At 38.7% G+C, this 17,070-nt stretch overlaps 1 protein-coding gene across 1 annotated transcript in view; it reads right to left on the bottom strand.

Annotated features, from left to right (window-relative positions):
- The window catches only part of WDR64 (WD repeat domain 64), a 363,829-nt gene that overhangs the window by 212,429 nt on the left and 134,330 nt on the right, over positions 1-17,070 (bottom strand). The window contains exon 10 of the mRNA XM_042781201.1: positions 14,150-14,289. Within this exon, the coding sequence (XP_042637135.1) occupies positions 14,150-14,289 (140 nt within the window). The remainder of the gene's footprint in view (positions 1-14,149; positions 14,290-17,070) is intronic.

Here is a 17,070-nt window from a genome sequence, read left to right as displayed (position 1 = left end):
TGTATCTAGATGGCTGCTTGCAAGCTTTTAAGATCCCAGTTGCTACTCACCGAAGTAGGAGGTGGAATAATGTTTTGTGTAGTATTTTATGCCAATTGAGCTTGATGTCCCCTGTGACTGTGGTCCTGAGCCCATAGGTTCAAGCCCTCCCTCCCTCTGGGTTACGTATAGGCTGTGACCAAGAAGTGACTACAACCCTTGTCCCTTGTCGGCTCTACTATACACCTGGAAATTCGTACAGAACACACAAATACACTTGTAGAACCATTGTCTGCCAACCCTATACATGGCCTTGGGTACACTCCCTGATGCATAGGCATACCTAATAGTTTAGCCTGTCCACCCATCTATCCACCTGTATACCCATGTTTGCCTTCACTGACAACACAGTACTGTGTGTGCAAAATGTTTTCCCAGTGTCTTATGCATTTTGCTGTCTGGCTGATTAGTTGGTTTTGGTCTGTTTGCTTGTTTTCTTATTCCCTATCTTGGTCCAAAAAGAATTTACAGTGGTATGGCACAACATAGATACTTAACATTTCCTTTCAATTGAATAAATCAGTTAATAAATGGGACAGCTTGGAAAACTTAATCAATTTATTTTACTCTTAGGTAGTCATAATATGTTAGCTACTTTGGAAGAAAGGAGAGTAGTGATATAATCAGGCACTACGAATTCTGATTCTCTTTTTTTACTCATTCCTTCCAGGAGTTCACTGTTTGCCTATGATGGATACTATGGCTTCAAAACGTCAGAGAACAGAAGTGGAAGCAGATTGCTCCTGAAGAGGTTTAGAAAGAAGGCAAGGGGTAAAACATTTCAGGAGCTAACTGAATTGGCATGGAGAGAAAATCAGAGGACAGGTGATTCCCAGGGAAGTGGTCCTGGGGTGGCAAAATAGTCTATGTTAAAAATTAAATATTACATATATATAAAAAATGAAATTACAATAATATTCACCTTTCAGTAGTAATAAAATGATTGTAATGATATTCAAATGAACTAGGAATGCAGAATTTAGGTGGGAGGACTGTTTTTTTAACACTGAGAAAAACAGCCAACTCTATGACTGATTGATATCCTAGGCATTAGCAAGCTAAAACAGACTGGTTTTGGCCATTTTGAATTAGACAATCATATGATCTACTAAGCCAGGAATGACAAATTGAAGAGGAATGGCATGGCATTCATCATCACAAAGAGTATTTCAAGATTTATGCTGAAGTACAACACTGCCAGTGAGAGGATAATATCCATACACATACAAGGAAGACTAGTTAATACTACTATTGCTAAAATTTACACACCAACCACCAAAGCCAAAGATGAGGAAATTGAAGATTTTTACCAACTTCTGCAGTCAGAATTTTTCACACGCACAATCAAGATGTGTTGATTATTACTGGTGGTTGGAATGCAAAAGTTGGAAACAAGAAGAATCATCAGTAGTTGGAAAATATGGCCTTTGTAGTAGAAATGATGCTGGAGATCACATAACAGAATTTTGCAAGATCAATGGCTTATTCATTGCAAATACTTTTTTATAACAATATAAACAGCAGTTATACAAATGGACTTTGCTAGATGGAATACAAAGGAATCAGATTGACCACATATGTGGAAAGAGGCAATGGAGAAGTTCACTATCTTCAGCCAAAACAAGGCTAGGAGCTGACTGTGGAAACAGACTTATGCAAGTTCAAGTTGAAGCTGAAGACAATTAAAACAAGTCCATGAGAGCCAAAATATGACCTTGATTATATCCCTCCATATAAAGAATAGATTTGACACATTGATCACCAATGACTGAAAACCAGAGGAATTGTGGGAGGACATCAAGAACATCACCCATGAAGAAAGCAAAAGGTCATTGAAAAGACAGGAAAGGAAGAAAAGACCAAAATGGATGTCAGAAGAAACTAAAACTTCTTTTTGAACGGAGAGCAGCTAAAGCAAATGGAAGAAATGACAAGATAAAAGAGCTGAACAGATTTCAAAGAGCAGCTAGAGAAGACTAAGTCAATTATTATAATGAAATGTCCAATGATCTGGAGTTAGAAAACCAAAAGGGAAGAATACATTCAGGATTTCTCAAGCTGAAAAAACTGAAAAAAAAAAAAAAAAAAAATTCAAGCCTCGAGTTGCAATATTGAAAGATACTAGCTCTGGTAGCATAGTGCCTAAGGCACTTGAGTGCTAACCAGAAGGCTGGTGGTTCAAACCCACCAGCTACTCTTTGGAAGAAAGACTGGGCAATCTACTTCTGTAGTGATACTGCCTCTACAGCCCAAGGAGGGGTCACTATGAGTCAGGGCTTACTCAATGGCACATAACAACAACAACAAAATGGGCAAAATATTGAATGATGTTGAAACATCAAAAGAAGATGGAAGGAATACACAGTCACTGTACCAAAATAATTGGTCAGTGCTCATCCATTTCAGGGGGTGGCACATGATCAAGAACCACTGGTATTAAAGGAAGAAGTCAAAGCTGCACTGAAAGAATTGGAAAAGAACAAGGCCCGAGGAATTGACAGAATACCCATTGAGATGTTTCAACAAGCAGATGGCATGCTAGAGGCACTTACTTGTCTATGCAAAGAAATTTGGAAGACATTTATCTGGCCAACTGACTGGAAGAGATTTGTATCTGTACCCATTCCAAAAAAAGGGGATCCAACAGAATGTGGAAATTATCAAGTAATGTCATTAATATCACACACAAGTAAAATCTTGCTGAAGATAATTTAAAATGGTTGCAGCAGGGTATTGACAGAAAAGTTCCAGAAATGCAAGCTGGATTCAGAAGAGGATGTTGAATGAGGGATATCACTGCTGATGTCAGATGGATCTTGGCTGAAAGCAAAGAATACCAAAGAGATGTTTACTTGTGTTCTGTTGACTGTGCAAAAGCTTTCAATTGTGTGGGCCATAACAAATTATGTATAAAATTGAGAAGAATGGGAATTCTGGAGCACTTAATTGTGCTCATGAGGAACCTGTACATAGATGAGGCTGTCATTCGAACAGAACAAGGGTATACTTCATGGTTTAAAATCAGGAAGGGAATGAGTCAGGGTTGTATCCTTTCACCATGTGGCATCAGGATTGGAGGAAGACTCATTAACAACCTGCAATATGCAGATGACACAGTTTTGCTTGCTGGAAGTGAAGATGACATGAAGCATTTACTGATGGAAATTAAACACTACTGTCTGCAGTATGGATTATAGCTCAACATAAAGAAAACAAAAATCCTCACAACTGGACTAATAAGCAGCATCACAATAAATGGAGAAAAGATTGAAGTTGTCAATGATTTCATATTACTTGTTTCCAAAATCAGCACCAATGGAAGAAGCAGTCAAGACATCAGACAATGTATTGCACTGGGAAAATCTGCTGCAAAAGACCTTTTTTACAGTGCTGAAGAGCAAAGATGTCTCCATGAAGACCAAGGTGCATCTAACCCAGGCCATGGTATTTTCAATTCTCTCATATGCATGTGAGAGCTGCACAATGAATGAGCTGGAAGACTGAAGAAGAGTTGATGCTTTTGACTTGTGGTGCTGGTGAAGAATACAGAAAGTACCATGGACTGCCAGAAGAACTAAAAAATATGCCCTGGAATGCTCCTTGGAAGTGAGAATGGCTAGATATCATCTGATCTACTTTGGTCAAGTTGTCAAAAGGGACAACCTGGAAAAGTGTATCATGCTTGGTAAAGTGGAAGGTCAGTGAAAAAGGAGAAGCCCTCAATGAGATGGATTGGCACACTGACTCTAATGATGGGATCAGGTACAGCAAGTATTGTGAGGCTGGCACAGGACCAGGTAGTGTTTTTTTCTGTTGTACATGGGGTGCTATGATTCAGAGCTCACTCAACAGCACCTACCAACAACAACATATGACTGATTAAACTTTGAGGAGTCAATGGAGGCCTAAGTTCCTAGTCACAAAGCATCAAAGAAAAGGACAAGAGAAAGATTTTTTTTGGAGCCTTTTATGAGGAAAAAATAATAAAAAAAAATGATGATGAGAACAATTTGAAAAATACACATGTGTATTTGTCAGGAGCAGGATTGATTGATTCAACCATATTTCCTGGCTTTCTTTTGGGGGACTTTATGCTAATCACTGTTATGCTAATGTATTAATTAATTTCTTGATGGTTGCTTATTACAGAGTGATTAGAGGCAGAGTCCAAGCTCTGGCAGCATAGTGTTTTTTTTTTTTTTTATTATTATTAGGATTTGGGTGAAGATTTACGGAGTAAATTCACTTTTCATACAGCAGTTCACATATACTTTGTCTCATGTCATTGACCAAAATTTACAATGCAGCAGCTCCCCTCCCACTTCCTCCCCATAGTTACCTCCTCCCAGTGTCCATCCCTTCATACTCTTCTGCACCCTGAGCTATCTCCCTGTGCATAAGCAGCCCTTCCTTCTCCCATGATTGTTCTCTCCAGGGTGTGTGGCAGCATAGTGTTTAAGCCACTTGACTACTAACCAGAAGGCTGGCAGTTCAAACCCACCAGCCACTCCTCAGAGGGAAGGTTGGGCAATCTACTTCTGTAGTGATATCACCTCGGAAACCCAAGGAGGGGTCGCTATGAGTTGGGTCCGACTCAACGGCACATAACAACAACTACAAGAGGCAGAGTAAGAGCTTGTTTTGGTTACTTTGTCCCACTCTGACAAGAATATACCACAAATGGGATGGCCTTATCAAACAGGAGTTTATTCTCTCACAGTTTGGAGGCTTTAAGTCCAAATTCAAAGTGCCAGGCTCTAGGAGTTCGGTGAAAGCCACTCAACCTTGGGATCCAGCTCTGCCTCCTGCTCCCAGCCCACTGGAGCTAGATGTATTTCTTCACTCAGACAGCTGCTGGCTGCTGAGGCTGACAAACCCAAGGTTGACAAGTAAAAATGCACAGTCCTGATGTTACCAAACCACATGGCAGACCGTTAATTTAAGTCCTTTGTAAGTCTCAAGGTTGGTAGAGCATGGCAGGCTGCTGAACAACGACATGGCTACATGCAGGGTCCAAGCATGCCATAAGCTAGAGACCATTCTCCAAGGCTTCTGCTTATATACAGGAAGCAGACCACATTCCCTAAGGCAGCTACTCAGCTGCTCCCTGTAGATTCCACCATGGAGCTGATCACCAGTCTCATCATGGAGAATACTACATCCAGCTGCCCAGCCACTCAACCAGGCCCAGCCAAGTGGATACACAAACTGACCTATTACAATTCCACCCCTTGTCAACTTGGTATCTGTACACATTTCTCTCACTGGGTGGCTCCAGTCACCTAGTTCCTATAAGTGGTGACCTCACCTCCTTGGCCTGGCAGTCCCTGTTCCTCTCCCTCTTGGGCATGGCAGCCCCACCCCATTACTCTTGGACAGCAGCTTTGGCTCCATCCAACTGGCTCACATGAACGAGCAGCCCCACACTCCAAAACCTAGTTGGTGAAGGTCTGGCTCTTTGAAACCTAGGGGGCTGTGATGGTTCCACCCCCAAAGGCCATGGTCCTACCCTTTCAGGCTGAGGCAGCTCTGCTTCCATTTCTTTGGTCTCTGCTTCTGCTGATTCATGCTGAAGGCAGCCCACTCTGCAGGAAATCTTCCTGCCCTAAAAATACTCAGCTTTCTTGTTCCATGGGCCAATCAACCTGCTACTCCATTTCATGCCAGTCTCTTCACCATTTAATGCCTGAAGGCAACCCACTCTGCCAAGGAAGCCATCTACCCAATGACACCTGGCTTTCTCCTCCATGGGCTGGTATGCCTGTTGCTGTTTAATACTGGTCTCTGGGCTCTGCTATAGCCTTCTCTCATGCTGGTCTCTTGGCTCTGCTCCTACCGTCTCCCATGCCGGTCTCTTGCTCTGCTCCTGCCATCTCTCATGCCATGTGCTGGGGTCTCTCAGCTAGGGTCTCAGGACAAGGATATACTCCACTCCTGTTTCTACCTTTTAGGTATCTGTCAGAGCAGCACCTCACTCTCTCAATACCAAATTCTGTTCTGGTTATCTAGTGCCGCTCTGACAAGAATATAGACCATAAATGGGGTGGCCTTAACAAACAGGAGTTTCTTCTCTCACAGTTTGGAGGCTTTAAGTCCAAGTTCAAAGTGCCAGGCTCTAGGGGCTGGATGAAAGCCCCTCAAACTTGGAGTGCAGCTCTGCCTCCTGCTTGCAGTCCACTAAAGCTATAGGCTTTTCTTCATTCAGACAGCTGCTGGCTGCTGAGACTGACAAACCCAAGGTTGAAAGTAAAAAGGCACAGTCCTGATGTTATCAAACCACATGGCAGGCTGTTAATTTAAGTCCATTGTAAGTCCTAAGGTCGGCAGAGCATGGCAGGCTGCTGAACAATGACACAGCTACATGCAGGGTCCAAGCATGCCATAAGCTAGAGACCATTCTCCAAGGCTTCTGCTTATATACAGGAAGCAGACCACATTCCCTAAGGCAGCTACTCAGCTGCTCTCAGTAGATTCCACTATGGAGTTGATTACCAGTCTCATCATGGGGAATACTACATCCAGCTGCTCATCCACTCAACCAGGCCCAGCCAAGTTGACACACAAACTGAACTGCCAGAGAGCTCTAATAGTGTAGTGCCTAAGGCACTTGACTGCTAACCAGAAAGCTGGTGGTTCAAACCCACCAGCCACTCCTCGGAAGGAAGATTGGGCAATTTACTTCCGTAGTGATACTGCCTCGGAAACCCAAGGAGGAGTAGCTATGAGTCGGGTCCGACTTGATGGCACATAACAACAACAACAACAACAACAGAGGCAGAGTAAAGGAGCTTTGGCAGTGTAGTGGTTAAGGCATTTGACTGCTAGCCAAAATGTAGGTGGTTCGAACCCACCAGCCACTCTGAGAAAGAAAGAAGAGAGAGTCTGCTTCCATAAAGATTTACAGCCTTAGAAACCTAGTGGGGGTTGCTATGTGTCAGAATTGGCTCAATGGCAGTGAGACACACAGTAAGAAGCCCTGGTGGTGACACGGTTAAGTGCTTGTCTGCAAACCTAAAGGTACATAGCTTAAACCCTGTGGCTCCATGAAAGACTTGATGATATGCTCTTGTAAAGAATACAGCCTAGCAAACCCTATGGGGCAGTTCTACACTGTTCTATAAGGGCACTATAAGTTGAAATTGACTCAACAGCACACAACAGAGTCAGAGTAACTGACCATTAGGAATTGTGTCTCAGATACAAACAAAATGTATAAAAAGGATGCAACACTAACATACAAAATCCATTCATGCATCAAATAATTATGGAACTCTGGCTAGGGGCTACAGAATCAAAGATTAATGAAAGAATTATTATTTCTCAGTTTAAGCAGGAGAGAAGGTGCATCTAGGTAGACTCACACCTTCAACTTTTGGTTAGGAGCCCAGTGAGTTAACCAATTGCTTAGCCCAGGGACTCCAAATATAATGCATTGTGAGAAATATTCTGATAGAAGTCTGAACACAGTGCCATGAAGAAAATTGCATCTGAGGAAATCTTTAGAATTGCAATGTCATTTAGAGAAAATGAGGGAAGTGGGAATTCGCTATTTTCTGATTTATCAAGGGAAGCTGTCAAGATCTACCTTCCTAATTTTACCCAATGGCTACAAGAGGTTAATAAGATTTTAATCCCAAACGAATCAAATCAGGGTCAGTTATCTGATTAAATGATTGTATACTGGAAGAGCCCGAAGATATATGAGATTATGTATCCCTTTGGAGAGCTAATATAGTACTGTAGACCAATGGTTTACCTGAAAACTGGGGTGTGCATAACAGTGCAGTGCAAATGGTAAGTACATAACATTATTTGTGTAGTGAGTTAAATGAAAATTTTATTTATTAAGTTTTTACAAGTAGCTTAAGAAGAAATAAACTTTTTTTTTTAACATGAAACTATTAAGGAATTTTATTATGTTGTTCTCACATTTTTCTTGTGTGCTAAGTGATGGTTAGAAAATAAAAAGTGAAGACATTCATTTTAAAATATCATTTTAAAATTAGCTTTTTAAATTACTGGATTATTATTTGTATCTAGTAAAAAAAAAAAAATCAAACTGTACAAAAACTAAAGACTCCCTTCCTACCCACCTACTTCTCTTCCCTATTTCATCTTTGTTAGAAGAGTCCGCTACTGAAGGCAGATTACCTCAATGGAATCTTGCCTCACCACTACTAGCTGTGTAACCTTGGTCAAATTATTTAACTTCTCTGGGTGGGCCTCAGTTTTCACATATATAAGGAGGATAACATTAGTACATCAGAGAGTTGTTATGAACATTAGATGAGATTGAATATGTAAAGAGGTTATTTCTATATTAGGATATACTTATCTACTTAGATTTACCCCATTCTTTCTAGGGATTATATAGTATTCTGTTGAAGAATCCTCCATAGTTTATTGTAAATCATCCTTTATTGATGGATGCTACAATAATTCCCTCTGTTTCATTTTATTAAGGTAATAGTGAACTCCCTTGTACATATAACTTTGTACAGCTAACGTGGTAACTATATACTTTGTAAATATAACTGGTCTAAATCTAAAACCAAACTCACTGCCATTGAGTCAATTCTGACTCAAGTGCCTAAGGCACTTGACTACTAATCAGAAGACTGGTGGTTCAAACCCACCAGCCACTCCTCAGAAGGAAGGTTGGGCAATCTACTTCTGTAGTGATACTGCCTCAGAAATCCAAGGACAGGTCTCTATGAGTTGGGTCTGACTCGATAGCACATAACAACAACAACAACATCCCAATAGAGCCTGATAGTTTCCAATGCTGAAATATTTATGGACCACCACTTATCTGTCAGTTTGTTGTACTGTGGTACCTTGTTTGTTGCTGTGAGGCTGGAAGCTATCCCATCAGTATTTCAAATACCAGCAGGGTTACCCATGGTAGACAGTTTCAGTGGAGCTTCCAGACTAAGACAGACTGGGAAGAAGGATGAGGCCATCTACTTCTGAAAAAATTGGCCACTGAATACCTTATAAACAGCAGATCAACTTTGTCTGATATAGTGCCAGAACATGGACCCTCAGGTTGAAAGACACTCAAAATACAAGTGGGGAAGAGCTGCCTCCTCAAAGTAGAGTTGACCTTAATGACGTGGATGGAGGAAAGATTTCAGGACCTTCATTTGCTGATGGGGCATTACTCAAAATGAAAATAAACACTTGCAAACATTCATTAATAATCAGAAAAAGGAATGAATGAAGTATGAATCTAGAAAAATTCACAATTGTCAAGAATGAATGGAATTCATAAAGATCGATATCCTAGGAATTAATGAGATGAAGTGGACTAGTATTGGCCATTTTGAATCAGGTAATCATACAGTCTACTATGCCAGGAATGACTAACTGAAGAGGAATGGCATCACATTCATCATCAAGAGGAACATTTCAAAATTTATCCTGAAGTATAATGCTGTCAGTATAATGCTGATTATTTATGCATGAACCACTAACACCAAGATGAAGAAATTAAAGACTTTTACCAACTTCTACAGTAGTCTGAAATTGACCAAACATGCAATTAAGATATATTGATTATTACTGGCAATTGGAATGAGAAAGTTGGGAACAAATAAGAATCATTGGTAGCTGGATAATATGCCATTAGTGATAGAACTGATGATCAAGATTGCATGATAGAATTTTGTAAGACCAATGACTTATTCATTGCAAATATCTTTTTTTTAACACCATAAACAGCATCTATACATGTGGACCTCATCAGATGGAATGCTCTGGAATCAAATTGACTATATCTGTGGAAAGAGGTTATGGAGAAGTTCAGTATCATGAGTCAGAGCAAGGACAGGGCTGACTGTGGGTCAGACCATCAGTTGCTCATATACAAGTTCAAGTTCAAGCTGAAGAAAATTAAAAAGAGTCCACAGGAGCCAAAATATGACCTTGATTATATCTCACCTGAATAGAGAGAACATATGAAGAATAGATATGATTCATTGAATGCTAATGACAGAAGATCAGATGAGTTGTGGGAAACAACAAAAACATCATACATGAAGAAAGCCAAATGTCATTAAAAAGACAGGAAACAAAGAAAGGATCAAAATGAATAATCAGAAAAGACTCTGAAACTTGCTCTTGAATGTAGAGTAGCTAAAGTGAATAGGAGAAATAGTGAAATAAGAGTTGAACAGAAGATTTCATAGGGTGGCTCAAGAAGACAAAATAAAGTATTAAAACCTGCAGTTAGAAAACCAAAAGGGAATAACACACTCTGCATTTCTAAAGCTGAAAGAACTGAAGAGAAAATTCAAGCCTTGAGTTGCAATATTGAAAGATTCTATGGACAAAATATTGATAGATGTAGGAAGCACCAAAACAAGATAGAAGAAATACACAGACTCACTGTACCAAAAAGAATTGGTCAATGTTCAGGTATTTCAGGAGGTAGCATATGATCAAGAACCAATGGCACTGAAGGAAGAAGTCCAAGCTGAAATAAGGGAATTGGCAAAAAAACAAGGCTCCAGGAATTGATGGGATTGATATAGCACTTGTTCATTTATACCAAGAAATCTGGAAGATCTAGATCCACAGCCAAATGTGTTTGGCTGGGATCTCTAGAGAAGCACAACCAGTAAAGCTTATATATTTTCCTAAGGTAAATATATATATATTAGGAAAATGTCTCACACAGTTATAGTGGCTGGCAAGTGCCAAGTTCCTGGATCAAACATCAAGCGCAAGGCTTTCCTGACTCACACAGCTGCAGAGGCTGACAAGCTCAAAGTTGGTAGCAGAATAATGGCTGTTGACTTTGGCTGATGACGAATCCAAGAGCACCAGGCAGAGTGGTGGGTTGTTCGCTCATGGACAGTTGTCAGCAGCACAACAGGATCCAAATCCACAGCTACCTAGCCAACCAACTGGAAGAGATCATATTTGTGCCCATTCCAAAGAAAGATGATCCAACAGAATGTGGAAATTATTGAACAATATTACTAATTTCATATGCAAGTGAAATCTTGCTAAAGATAATTAAAAAACATTTGTAGTAGTATACTGACAGGGAATTGCCAGAAATTCAAGCTGGATTCAGAAGAAGATGTAGAACTAGCGATATTATTGCCGATGTCAGATGGATCTTGGCTGAAAGCAAAGAATCTTAGAAAGATGTTTATTTGTGTTTTATTGATGATACAAAAGCATTTGACTGTGTGGATCATAACAAATTATGGGTAACATTGCAAAAGAATGGAAATTCCAGAGCACTTCATTGTGCTTATAAGAAACCTATGCATAGACCAAGAAGCTGTTGTTTGAACACAACAAAGGGATACTGCATGATTAAAATCAGGAAGGGTGTGCTTCAAGGTTATATCCTTTCACTGTATTTATTCAATCTGCATGCTGAGCAAAAAATCTGAGAACCTAGACTATATGAAGAAGAATGTGGCATCAGGATTGAAGGAAGACTCATTAACAACCTGTGATATGCAGATGACATAACCATGCTTGCTGACAGTGAAGAAGACTTGAAACACTTACTGCTAAAGATCAAAGACTACAGATTCCAGTATGGATTATATCTCAACATAAAGAAAACAAAAATCCTCACAACTGGACCAATAAGGCACATGATAATCAGAGAAAAGATTAAAGTTATCAAGGATTTCATTTCACTTGGATCCACAATCAACATCCATGGAAGTATTCAAGAAGTCAATTGTATTGCACCGGGCAAATCTGGTGCAAAAGACCTCTTTAAAATGTTAAGAAGCAAAGCTATCACTTTGAAGACTAAGGTGTGCCTACGCCAAGTCATGGTATTTTCAATCAGTCACCTCATGTGTGTGTGAAAGCTGGACAATGAATAAGAAAGACTGAAGAAGAGCTGATGCCTTTGAATTGTGCTGTTGGAGTAGGTACAGGCATAAGGCTTAGTCTATTGTTAGGGAAAGTGTTAGGGTTTGAGTTACGGTTAGGGTTCAAGTAAGGTGTGCTAGGGTGTGAGGCCTAGTGTTCGGTCTAGTATGTAGGTTATTGCTAGTGTTAGGATTGATTAGGGGTGGAGTTAGAGATTAGAGTTAGGGTTATAGTTGGGAATTAGGCTAGGGCTAAGACTGGGACTTAACCTAGTGTTAAGGTTAAGGCTAAGGTTAGGGTTAATTGTTAGAATTAAGGTTAGGATTAATGATAGTTTTAGGGGTTAGTGTTGAAATTAGTGTCAGTATTAGGCTCAGGTTTAGGCTTAGAGTTCAAATTGGAATAGGGCTAGAAGTAGGATCTAGTGTTACGGTTAGGGAAAAGGTTAAAATATGTTTAGGGTTAGAGTTTATGCCATGGACTGCCAGAACACTGAACAAATCTGTTCTGAACAAAGTGTAGCTGAAATACTACTTAGAAGTGAAAATGGGCAACTTCATCTCACCTACTTTGGTCATGTTGTCAGAATGGACCAGTCCCTGGAGAAGGATATCATGCTTGGTAAAATAGAGGAGTTAGTGAAAAAGGGGAAACTGTCAATGAGAGGGATTGACACAGTGACTGCAATGATTGTCTCAAGCATAGCAAGGATTGTGAAGATGACACAGAACCAGGCAATGTTTTTGTTCTGTTGTATGTAGGATCTCTATGAGTTGGAGCCAAATTAATGGTACCTAACAACTATCTTTATGAAAGCAAATTACCATCTTTCTCCCACAGAGTGGCTGGTGGGTTTGAATTGCTGACCTTTCATTTCACAGCTGAGCACTGTGCCAATAGGATGTCTTAATGTGTGATAAAATTCATAGAAATAGAATTTTGGAAACAAAGGGACATTTTAAATTTTATAAGATACTGCCAAATCAGCCTTTGCTTTTGAGATCATGGGCAGAGTTTGAGTACTTCCTGATTTCAAGTTGCAAAACGAGCTTTCATGATTAGGTTTAATTTTCATTAAGACTGGGAGATTTGAACTTGATGTTTTTGTCACTCTTAGTTTTTGTCATTAAAGATTTTAGGCAGTTATGCTTGATTTATTCTACATTTTTAGCTTCTTATGGGCAGAGTATCAAAAGATGTATAGGCACAGGCCTGATACACTATTAGGCACGTAACAGGGACTCATATATTATTTGACACATAGTGAGTCGGGGCCGACTCGACGGCAAATAACAACAACAACAACAATACACGGGGAAGTCAGGATTCCTGGTGGCGTAGTTCCAAGACACAACCAGTTTCCCAGCCAAGGAACAATGCTAGACTTATTGGGAACCCCATATGCTAAGACATAAAGTTTTGCTCTTATGAATCTTATCCTTTTCACCATTATTTTTTCTAATTACTTATTTTTGTTACATAGGAATTTATTTTTCTCTATCAATTGCTATTTTAACCAGCCACCTTATTGAACTTATTTGTCTATAAAGGGAAGGCCTGTTATGTTCTAGTATTGTGGGGAATAGCTAATATTGGCTTTCTTCCCAATGTTGTGCCCAGGTGGTGCTTGCCTACTAACCAAAAGATTGGTGGTTGAACACATCTGGAGGTACCTCAGAAGGAAAACTGGCCATCTGCTTTCAGAAGATCACAGCCATTGAAAATGTTATGGAGCACAGTTTTACACTGACACACATGGAGTCACCATAAATTGGAATCAACTCAATATAAACTTTTTGTTTTTAAATTGCTTTCCAATGTACTTTTTATTTTTAATTGTCTTAAATTTGTTCTTTATGTTAGTGTTCAGAAATAGAACAATGACTCATCATTTCCTTCCCCACATTGATAATATTTTTCTCAGTGACCATCAGCTATTTCAGTAATCCTAGAGATGCAGTGGTTAAAGCACTTAGCTGCTAACCGAAAGACCAGCAGTTTGAGCTTACCAACCATTCCACAGGACAACGATGAGACAATATGCTTTTGTAAAGAATTGCAGCCTTGGAAGCCTTGTGTGGCAGTTCTAACCCTGTCCGATAGGGTCTCTATGAGTCAGAATAGACTCAGTGTCAATGGGTTTGTTTTTGGGTTTACCAGCTATTTCAGTCAAAAATTGTACATAATGTAGCTTTTCCAATGGTTAATTTTAAGGGGAAAAAAATCCTTTGTTTGATTTTTGTTGTTTTCTTTTGCTTACCTTGGCAGAGGATAGGCTAATGACATGCTGATCTTTTTCATTTGTTACAATCTCAGTGATACTGAACATGTGTCCCACAAGTTTCCCCACTGGCTTGGTGCTTATATTGGGATGCCACAACCGGAGCACTTTATCATCTCCTGAAAAGGAGGACATAGAAAGATTGTTTATTTTCTCAAGGGATACAAGTAATCTAAGTTTAAAATGTCTCTCACCCAGACACATCCTTGGCTTTCTTCTAATATCAAATCACAGTCCATCTATTCCACGCTGTGCTTTATGATTGACTTGCTAAACTACTATCTCATTCTTAATCTGCTTCTATTTGTTATGGTTGTTTTATAATAATTACTTTTACAAATACAAATATAAATTCTCATAAATATTTTATGAGTATTTCCATTCATTCAATTCTTCCCTCTTCATCCATGCATTAATGTATTATTTATACTTTATTTACTTCCAGAAAGTATTTAAAGCAGCTGTTCTTTTGTTTTCACATTCTTAAATTATGCAAACGTTATAATAATAAAAGAAATCAAGGAAGAAGAAAATTGCACATAATCTTACCATCTTAACAAACCAATTGTTTCTTTTTCCCTTCTAGCAATTGTCTCCAAGCATTTATAATTTATAAGTAATTATTATTATAGCATATACTTGTGTTTAATCATTAAGATCACTCAGGTACATGATAAAAGATTCAAAATCATGGAAAGGTATATGTTTTTATTGAAAATGTCATCTTTCTCCCCATAATTTCTAGTTCCACCCCTGTTGGTAATTACTGTTAATAATTTAAAAAAACTAGTTAGATCTACTTCTAGGTATATTTTTACACCATATTTTTTATGTTTATGGAACACCACAGGCCCATGCCTTCATAATTATTATTAATTACTGCATAGTATTTAATTTAGCTGTTATATTATAATTTCTTAACCATTCCTCTATTGATAGATGGTCTGCTGATTCCATTTTTTATTTTACTTCACAACATTGCAAAGCAAATTTGCAAAAAAAATTTGTTTTGGATTATCTACTAAGGATAAATTCCAAAAAGTAGGAACACTGCCATAAAGGGTATAAACATTTTTACAATTCTTAAAACATATTGCTAGTTGTTTTCTAAAACAATTTTATCATATCCCAAGACCAACAACTGCATAAGGTTAAACCAGTTTCATGACATCCTGGCCAGGGATATGTAGATGACACAATCTTGCTTGCCAAAAGCAAAGAGACTTGAAGTACTTACTGATGAAGATCAAAGACTACAGCCTTCAGTATGGATTACAACTTAACATATAGAAAACAAAAGTTCTTACAAATAGACCAATAAGCAACATGATAAATGGAGAAAAGAATGAAGTTGTCAAGGATTCATTTTATTTGAATTCACAATCAATGCCCATGGAAGCAGTAGTCAAGAAATCAAATGATGTATTGCACTGTAAATCTGCTATAAAATTTCTTTAAACTGTTACAAGCAGAGATGTCACTTTGAAGACTAAGGTGAATGTGAACAAAGCCATGAAGATTGGGCAATCTACTTCTGTAGAGATACTGCCTCCGAAACCCAAGGAGGGGTTGCTGAGTCAGATTTGACTTAATGGCAGTGATTTTGGTTTTGGTTTTTAGTATGCATGCAAAAGCTGAACAATGAATAAGGAAGACTGAGGAAGAATTGATGCATTTTTTGGTGAAGAATATTGAATATACCATGGAATGCCAGAAGAACAAACAAATGTCACTATAAAGCTGGAATATTTACTTCTTAGAAGCTAGGGTGATGAGACTTCACCTCTTGTACTTTGGTCTTGTCAGGATGGTCCAGTCTCTGGAGAAAGTATCATGCTTGGTAAAGCAGAGGTCAGCAAAAAAGAGGAAGATCCTCGATGAGATGGATTGACACATGGCTTCAATAATGAGCTCAAGCATAACAATGATTGTGAGGATGGCACAGGACTAGGCAACATTTTCTTCTGTCATGCATGGGGTCACTATGAGTTGGAACTGACTTGATGACACCTAACAGCAACATTGCCATCTGTGAATTGTTTGACTGTATCCTTTACCCATGATCTATTGAGATTCTGATGGTATTAAATATAAAAAAATAATCAAATACTTACTATCTCACACACAGTTTTACCACAAAAACTGGCTAGTTGTTTACCAAACCTATATCCTCTCTTCTGGGTACACAGTGAGGACTCTATTTCCCAGACTCTCTTATAGTTAAAAGTCACTGACTTTTAACCAATGAATTGTTAGAGCTGATTTTAGATTTTACATGACTGAGAAGAAATAAATTTCTATAACGTTTGAGCTATTATACCTTTTGAGGTTTATTTGTTACAGCAGCTAGCGTTATTTAAACTAATTGGACAATTATAATCCAATTGTGTTTTTAAAAGAATAATATAAATTATATTAAAAATTCATAAAATATAGAACATTTTTAAGATATTGGAATCTTTATTTCATAAATAATTCATTAAATGTCATCTTGAAAGCCTGAGTAATAAAAACACCAAAAAATTTCCAAGTTAGTACCCTAAAAGTCCTGTAATTCAACACTCTTATGTCACAGAAGAAAACTGAAACTAAGTCCTAAAGATGTGATGTGAATCACACATCAGAAAATGGCATACTGTTAGGAGTACACTAACGAATTTTTAAGCACCTTACTTATTTATTTATTTTTTTACTGTGATTTGGGTGAAAGTTTACAGAGCAAATTCACTTTCCATACAGCAGTTCACATACACTTTGTCTTATGACATTGACCACAATTTACCACAATGCAACGGCTCCCCTCCCACTTCCTCCCAATAATTACCTCTTCCCTGTGTCCATCCCTCCATGCACTCCTGCCCCCTGAGCTGTCTCCCTGTGCATAAGCAGCCCTTCTTTCT

Source organism: Orycteropus afer, unplaced genomic scaffold, assembly GCF_000298275.1.
Source record: "Orycteropus afer afer isolate SDZICR_OR568_19922 unplaced genomic scaffold, OryAfe1.0 scaffold00096, whole genome shotgun sequence".
NCBI classification, from domain to species: domain Eukaryota; kingdom Metazoa; phylum Chordata; class Mammalia; order Tubulidentata; family Orycteropodidae; genus Orycteropus; species Orycteropus afer.
Note: the sequence above shows the minus strand (reverse complement) of the source record. Positions and strands in the feature narration are given on the sequence as shown.